This window comes from Diaphorina citri, unplaced genomic scaffold (assembly GCF_000475195.1).
Source record: "Diaphorina citri unplaced genomic scaffold, Diaci psyllid genome assembly version 1.1 scaffold1346, whole genome shotgun sequence".
In the NCBI taxonomy this organism is placed as follows: Eukaryota; Metazoa; Arthropoda; class Insecta; order Hemiptera; family Psyllidae; genus Diaphorina; species Diaphorina citri.
In genome coordinates, this window is record NW_007378774.1 from 48,881 (window position 1) to 57,955 (window position 9,075).

Below are 9,075 nucleotides of genomic sequence, written 5' to 3' on the forward strand. Positions count from 1 at the left end.
AAAAAAAGCGGTCGAAATACTGTTAACTGTAAAAATACAGGAAAATACCGCTAACCGTTGTTCTGATGTTCATAAAAATTACTAATTGGGGGGTTTTAGGTATGGTTTTGGGGGGGTCTACTCTCAAAACTTTTTCGATATCTCTAACCGTTTTGTGAAAACCGCCAAAAAGCGGTTAATTCCGCCTGTGGGCGGCGCCCAGTGCAATAATCGACTGAAGTGTTATCTAAAATTCTAAAACTTTCTCGCTTTGAGTTCATAGGTCGTCGCGACAAATTTCAAGATTAGAGCTCATTTGTGTGAGAAAATGTGAAAAAAATCTCCAAAAAACAGTTTTTTTTTTTTTTGATTTTTCGCTTTATGGTTTTCTGGACAAAATTTGCACCACCACTTTCGTGTTCCTGGTAAAAAGACCTTTAATTTGATACATAGGTCGACCAGGTACCTTTACATACTAATCAAGACCTACCATCCTGCCAAATTTCAAGTTTCTAGGACATCGGGAAGTGCCTCATAATTTTGATGAGTGAATCAGACTTGAAATACCTTTTTACTTCCTTTATCCTATAGGAAGGAAAGTAGGGTGTCTAGTCGTACCTTGGCCCCCGTTGTACCTTGGTCCATAGGTACCTTTTATTATTACTATTATAATTTAATAAAGGAAGGACGGACTAAAAAGTGATTTTTTTACTTTCTATTACAAAAGAAATGAGAAAGTATTGCGATCTGTCCATTTTTTTTTTTTCCTTTTTACTTCCTTTATCCTATAGGAAGGAAAGTAGGGTGTCTAGTCGTACCTTGGCCCCCGTTGTACCTTGGTCCTCATTGAAAATTGACGAAGTTATGATAGGGGTAAAAATGCGTCGAAATGTTTCGTGTAATATACACACTGGCGTGCTCAGGCCGGAACATGGCCTGGGGCACTGCCGTGCGCCTAGATATATGTTACCGCCATTCTATATAAACCCGGCATTCTATAGAATACCAGGGTGTTCTATAGAATAGAATACCTAGCGTTTTTGGGCAATGTGTATAATGAAATTGATAGTAATATGACATTATATATGAGTTCCCTATACTGACTAAACAGCTATAGCGACAAAACGGTTAGAGATATTGTAAAAGTTAGGGTAAAAGAACACTCAAATAAGCATTATTCAATAGGATAAGGAAAGTCGTGTGATGTTCACACCAGATTTTTATAAAGTACCTAGTATTTTCTAGGTCATTGTATAAAATGCCCAAGGCCGTACCAGGCAGAGTATGTAAAGCTTTATATTACTCTATGTAGTCTATGTCCTCTATGATGTTCAACCTCTAGGTCGCGGGTTCAACGTTTAGGCCGCGGGTTCGATTCACCCCCAGGCATGATTTTTCTCTAAAAAGGAAATATTGGTATCGGGAACAGCTGGTTATCTTGTTTGTGGTAGCGCTACTGCCTCTCAAACTCTAGATTGAGGGTTTGATTCCCGCCCGGTGCATTTTTTTTTTTTTTTTTTTTTTTTTTAGAGTTTTACAGAGGGAACTGTAACTGCTAGGGTCTTATCGTACCGAAATCGAAGAGAGAAGGAATACAGGATAGGAGGAAAGCAAGCCGTTCCGAGAACGAAGATTATCCCATGAGGATAAAATCCGCGCCGGGCGGGAATCGAACCCGCGGCCTAGCGCTTACAAGGCAGACTCGCCACCAACCGAGCTGACTAGGCTGGCTGATTTTTTTTCTTATTATTTTAGATTGGATGAATGATAATGCTCCTACCGCTCAACCTCTAGGTTGCGGGTTCTATTCCCGCCTAGGGCGAATTCTTGTGTTTAAAAACAAATTGGTTCTTGGAAGAGCCGGTTTTCCGCTCTCTCATTTTTCCTCGCTTTCTCGAGACGAAAAAAAGACCTTTGAAATAAAGAGTTAAAGTCCCTCGAATATAAAATGAAAATACAATGGATTATACACTGGGTGACAAAATTAGCCGAACGCTCGTATTTTTTGGTTTTTCTCAAACTGCTGTTCAGTTTTCAATTTTTTACTTTCCTTATCCTATAGGAAGGAAGGTAATGTAATCGGGTCAAATTTTCCATGGTCGGTTTTTAGTGCCAAAACACGTTTTGAGGTCCCTAGAGCCTAAATCCAAAGTTTCAGCCATTGGTCCGTGTGTGTGTCTGTCTGTCCGTGTGTCTGTGTGTCTGTCTGTCTGTAAACAAAATATCTCGAGAACGGTAAGAGCTAGAGACTTGAAATTTGGTATGTAGATGTCAAATGTGACAAGGATGCGACACGAAACTTTTGGTTAAGACCGGTGCAACGCTTGGCGGCATTTGACACGAAACTTTTGGTTAAGATCGGTGCATTGGTTGGCGGCATTTTACCGCTTTTTGTCGGTTTTCGGTCTAGTTTAACAATATCTCGGGAACGGTATGAGCTAGAGACTTGAAATTTGGTATGTAGTTCACAAACGTGACAAGGATGCAACAGAAAACGTTTAGTTGAGATAGGTGCTGCGTTTGGCGGTATTTTGACCGCTTTTTGACCGATTTCGACCGTTTTTCGGCGGTTTTCAGCTTTACCGACTAAATAGTTAGAGATATGGTAAAAGTTGGGTAAAATAATACCTACTCAAATAAGCATCATTCAATAGGATAAAGAAAGTCGTGTGATGTTCACACCAGATTTTTTCGGGAAAACCATCATTGTAAAGTTTAAAACATTAAAACTTATTCCGCAAGACCGCATACCTACATAATCTGCGAGTAAAAAAAAGAAAAATCAAAAACAAGGATCAGTTTCTTGCTGAAAATGCATGTTTCTGGAGATAAATGTTAACTTAACTTTTTTCTCCTCAATATTTTTACACCATTTTTGAACCAGGTGCTTTAGAAAAGAACACAGAACATTAATTTATTATATACTGGTAAAAATTAGAAAAATTCCCTGGGCCCCAACTGGAACTTTTTTTAAAAAAAGTCCTTTTTTGCCCTATACAACTAATGGTAAAAAGGGAACGATCTTTAAAAAGTTCCGGTAGGGGCCCAGAGATTCTTGCTGAAAATGCATGTTTCTGGAGATAAATGTTAACTTAACTTTTTTCTCCTCAATATTTTTACACCATTTTTGAACCAGGTGCTTTAGAAAAGAACACAGAACATTAATTTATTATATACTGGTAAAAATTAGAAAAATTCCCTGGGCCCCAACTGGAACTTTTTTTAAAAAAAGTCCTTTTTTGCCCTATACAACTAATGGTAAAAAGGGAACGATCTTTAAAAAGTTCCGGTAGGGGCCCAGAGATTTTTTATAATTTTTACCAGTAGTAAATCATTGTTCTGTGTTCTTTTCTAAAGCACCTGGTTCAAAAATGGTGTAAAAATATTGAAGAGAAAAAAAGTTACGTTAACATTTACCCCCCAAAAAAACACTTCGTGTTAAAAAATTAACGTCAAGAGTTTTTGTGGAGGACCAAAAAAGTCGTACCATTTTCCAGTAGTACAGGAAAAACCACTTTCGGGATCATAAAACTCAACTGATTGGCAATAAGGAATACGAAAATTCGGTTAGAGATATTGTAAAAGTTACTTACAATAGAAGAACAGCCAAATAAGCATCTTTCAATAGGATAAGGAAAGTCGTGTGATGTTCACACCAGATTTTTTCCTGGCTTTTCAGTTACACCTCGATTTTCTACTGGAGTTTCAATCACTCAGAGTTTTATTGAGAAATCTACTTTTGCTGGTAGTGTCACTGGCTCTGGCTCGTTCACGTACTCTATGGAGAACAACAAGGCGGATAACAAAGCAACTTCATATGATAAGACCGAAGAATACAAATTTGATAAAACAATGGAGAAAAACAAATCTGACGAGCTGCAAGTGGACAGGAGTTGTGTCCGGGCGACAGCATTGGATAAGTACTACAATGAGAACTTCAACGCGAGGTAACTATGGCCGTTTGGTGGTCTTATCCATAGGCGGTTCTTGCCTAAATTTTTGGGGGGGGGGCTTGATTTTGAAGGTACACCTTCAAAATTTTGATTTAGCTTTATGTAAAAAATCTGGTGTGAACATCACACGACTTTCCTTATCCTATTGAATGATGCTTATTTGAGTATTATTTTACCCTAATTTTTGAGTATTATTTTCTTTTCAAGAATAATAATAAACTGAATATTAAACAAATTAGGTAGGTACATAGGTATGGATTTTCTTTAACCACGATCGAATAAACTACGGGCTAAAAAATTCCCGGAGGGACGGGCCCAGCTTTTTCTCCGTTACTGTAGACCAGACTCCTAAAATTTGGAGCATCCGACGGAAAGTGTGTGGCGGAAAAATATAGAAACCTAGGTCTTAAGCTTTTTCTACCACCCGTACATTCTGACTGTCTGACAGATTCAGGTCTGTGAAACCGGGGTCTGTTAGACGGTCCAAGTGTGAGTGGCAGGCCCTAGGAACCAGGAATGTACGATACATAACTGACTCAAAATCCATTGTGTATTGAAATATATACCCCCACAAAAACACAAATGTGAAAAAAAGGCCAAGTTCCTGTCCAAAAACGTCGGCCCTTAAAAGTGGTGAGATCAGAAAATTAAGGTTACCTATTATTATATCGATATACTTAATTACCTATTATTATATCGATATTATTATATTCAGTGTTTGTATTCAACAATAAAGTTATTATCCATTTATTTTATCAATAGATATTATTTTGGAGTTTGTAATCACTGAAGCTCTCTCCAAAATTCGCGTTTCAAGTTAATATATAGGTATTTTGACTAAAACATTGTTTGGCATTCTTTAAAAAGCCTAGGGATTGTGTGAAATTTGAATAATTTCACGAATTGTCTGGTCAATTTACGCATTCTATAGAATACCTCGGTCTTCTATAGCATGCTGGTAACATATTACACCAAAGGCAAACATAATAGCGAGCTTTTGTAACCAAAAAAATTAGAGTCCCGTTAACTGAACTCTTTTATCGTTATGTGACGAAATCTCGTTTCTGCACATGCGTAGAAACCAGTTTTCGTCAATTAACTAATTGACCGAACGATAGGGAGGTCTATGTTTTAACTCGATCGTTTTGCATTTAGTTTAGATGTATAGATGTTTGTTTGTTTATTTGTATAAATGTGTGTTCCGCTATAACTCCCGATTGCCTGGTCCGATTTTGATGAAATTTGGTACACGTCTTCCTTGAATCAAGAAACGTCGATCCTTGAAATACGGTGTCCCAGGTCCAATTTTGGTTACAAATTCTGATTGAAAGAAATAGATAAATTAACGCATTTATGACCCTTGTATACCCTTGAGTTCTTTCTATCCCAATTCTTGGTAAATCTATTGTTTTGAAAAAGGTCAACCATTCTTTAAATCTTTTGAGGGATTCTAAAATAATAAAACTTGTTTTTTGTCCTCTTTATTACGTAGCACGTACCTACGTATAGGTACCTTCTTTCCTATGTATATACCTATTTCCATACATGTGAATAATTGCATTAATACATCATACATTCGTCTCAGCCTGGCAAAAGGGTTTGAGTGAGGTCTACAGTTCACAGAACTATGTACTAGTATTCTCTGTTCATAGGTTTTATTCGGTTGTGGTCCTCCGCTTGAGCGAAGATATGAAGGAAGAACACCTTTTCCCCCTGAAGGGACAGAACAGTCACCGGGTCAAATTTCGGATAGTCGATTGCAACGGCAAACCGTTTGGTGTATGGTTCTTCGGTTGTGGTCTGTTTCGGAATTTTGGTGACCTCAATGTGTGGGCGTATAGGGGAGGCCCTGATACGACGTTACTTCTATCTAGTGACAAAAGACAAATCGATGTGTACCATGCTGATTGTTTCAACGAGAAGTGGAGACACAAGTGAAGGAAAAGGTTAAAGCGTGTTGCTTAACCCTACACTGCATAATTTTTTTTATTTTGTGAAAAAAAAATATATATACGTACCCACGTATCTTTTTCACCTCACTATATACAAAATAAATGTAGCATACGTTTTCGCATCACCCCTAAAGAAAGGTGCTAGCGATGTTCAACATACATTTTTAGATTCTACGATGTCTTATGAATAAAGTAAATTCCGTGGGTTAAGATATTCGAAGAAATGAAATATACAATTTTTTTATATCATCAGTACGTTTTCACATTGGTTACTTATATCCTTGTATCCATCACACCTCATTGTATATAAATTTATAGATGCAGCGGTCATTCCCAACTCACGCAGTGTTGCCAGACCATAATCTGTAGTTTTACCATTAAACACGCTCACTTGTATACCGTTTGATAAACTGGTAATGTTGTGGGTTGGGTAGGGTGTTCTACCCATTATGGAGTACCTATGTTATACTTTCAGTGTTAGAACTGCGGCATTCCGCGGGTAATACTTGTAAATCCTGCAAAATCCCAGGCGGAATTGGTCACATCCCGCGGGATTCAAAAGCCTGCGGGATTGCTATCCCTACACACGTAGCCTAGTCTGGTCCTAAGGCCTAACCAACTTTTAAAACTATCACCTTATCAGTTAAAAACCACAACCCGGGGCTTCGCACACCCCGCGAAGCCCCGGGAGCGCGCAGCGCGACCGTAAACAAGGGAGCGCGAAGCACGACCCCATGCACAACTCCGCGAAGTCCCCGGGAGCGCGCAGCGCGACCGTAAACGAAGGAGCGCGAAGCACGACCCCATGCAAAACCCCGCGAAGCCCCCGGGAGCGCACAGCGCGACCGTAAACAAGGGAGCACGAAGCGCGACCACATGCACAACCCCGCGAAGCCCCGGGAGCGCGCAGCGCGACCGTAAACAAGGGAGCACGAAGCGCGACCACATGGACAAACCCGCGAAGCCCCGGGAGCGCGCAGCGCGACCGTAAACGAGGGAGCGCAAAGCGCGACCCCATGTACAACCCCGCGAAGCCCCGGGAGCGCGCAGCGCGACCGTAAACAAGGGAGCACGAAGCGCGACCACATGCACAACCCCGCGAAGCCCCCGGGAGCACGCAGCGCGACCGTAAAGAGGGAGCGCAAAGCGCGACCCCATGCACAACCCCGCGAAGCCCCGGGAGCGCGAAGCGCGACCGTAAACGAAGGAGCGCGAAGCGCGACTCCATGCACAACCCCGCGAAGCCCCGGGAGCGCGCAGCGCGACCGTAAACATGGGAGCACAAAGCTCGACCACATGCACAACCCCGCGAAGCCCCGGGAGCGCGCAGCGCGACCGTAAACGAAGGAGCGCAAAGCGCGACCCGTTTTATTGTGTGAGAAGTTACTTCATTCAGCGTTGAATAATATAACAAGTTTTTCTTAGAAGTCAATATTGACTTGGGAAAAACACCTTTATATATCTATTATTATGTTCAATAAATAAATAATTGAATTGAATTATTAAAATGCACAACCTTGCGAAGCCCCGGGAGCGCGCAGCGCGACCGTTAACAAGGGAGTGCGTAGCGCGACCGTATACGCAACCCCGCGTAGCGAACAGAAGTCCCCGGGGGGGGGGGGGGGGGCGAGCACGAAATACAGCCCCTTGTGTAACTGACTCACGTATACAAAGTCTAACCCACTTCTAGATGCAACAAGGGAGCGCGAAGCGCGACCCCATGCACAACCTCCCAAAGCCCCCGGGAGCGCGCAGCGCGACCGTACGACCAATCCCGCGTAGCGAACACGCGAAGCCCCCCTCCCCAGCACGAAGTTTTTTTTTATTTATTTATTTTTTAATTGATCTGTGCCTGAGAGCTAGGAAAAAATCAGCTCTGCCGACGATACGATGCTGCTCCCACCGGAAGAAAGGGGATTTTAAAGGTCACCTCCCCCCCGCCGGAAACAGCAACCGCCTGTGTGAACCCTGTCCGGTACCCTGAGCATATAGCCCAGTCTCCTAGCCTACCCCTACCCGGACAGGTAAACACTAAAAACCCAGTTCCCACGCAAAAAATAACAATCATAGAATATTAACAACAATAGCGTTGTTTTGTACAACTTATCTACCTACTTTAGAAGTAAAATAGAAATCCCCCTAGTTTTACATCCTGCACCTTAAGTTTTAGAAAAAACAGATTTTATGATCTTAAATCACCTTTAAGGATTTCAATGTTTCCTAGGATAAAAGGGAAAGAAAAGGTCCTACTTAGAATTTAAGTTCCAGTCAGCTAATTTTCGCACTCCTTATGGCCAATCAGTTGAATTTTGTGTAATCAGTTTTTTAGGTATACCCACAAAAAAGTACTGATATAAAAAAAAAGACGTCAATGTCGGACCTCCCTTCTACATTAGCTCTTCTAAAGAAAATAATAATTTTCCATCACTCCTACATCAATTTACCTTGCTGTTGAACCATTGATCCCGGATTACGAAACCTAGATCTTGACCGCAGTACACTAATGAAGATAACAATGTTAATTGTTTTGTAATTTTCATCAGTGCACTGCGGTCAAGATCTAGGTTTCGTAATCCGGGATCAATGGTTCAACAGCAAGGTAAATTGATGTAGGAGTGATGAAAAATTATTATTTTCTTTAGAAGAGCTAATGTAGAAAGGAGGTCCCACATTGACGTCTTTTTTTTATATCAGTACTTTTTTGTGGAGGGCAACTCTTGACGTTAATTTTTTAACACGAAGTGTTTTTTGGGGGGGATATCACTATTTTTTGCTGTAAGTACTTACCCATCTAAGTTCATACCTAGACATTTAGAAAAATAAATGAACCTAATTTTTAATAGATACCCACGTAGTTGCTTCAGAAGTAAGCATATTCAGTATTTAGGTAGGTACCTACATATGTATCAACTCAGATTTCAGAGTCTATAATAGGTTGATAATAAATATAATTCATGAAGCGGTCAAACTTTCTTGACTTGGCGGGGCGGAGCGCTACCGCGCTCCTTAATAGGTAGTTAATACATGAAATGTATATCAAAGTTTTGACTCGATTGGGAATTGAACCAGTATATTCCTCTTTCAAAACGAAGTGCGAGTTATTATTCTACAACTGCCTACTAAGAAGATAATGATAATGTAGGTACCTACATGAAAATCATTTTTCATATTTTTATTTTATTTTTTTCTTT

At 40.6% G+C, this 9,075-nt stretch overlaps 1 protein-coding gene across 1 annotated transcript in view; it reads left to right on the forward strand.

Moving 5' to 3' along the window:
- The window catches only part of LOC103515448, a 24,327-nt gene extending 18,037 nt beyond the window's left edge, over positions 1-6,290 (forward strand). Inside the window, exons 2-3 of the mRNA XM_008480391.3 lie at positions 3,659-3,926; positions 5,585-6,290. Coding sequence (XP_008478613.1) covers positions 3,659-3,926; positions 5,585-5,870 — 554 coding nt within the window. The 3' untranslated portion in view covers positions 5,871-6,290. The remainder of the gene's footprint in view (positions 1-3,658; positions 3,927-5,584) is intronic.
- The last annotated feature ends 2,785 nt before the right edge of the window (positions 6,291-9,075 follow it).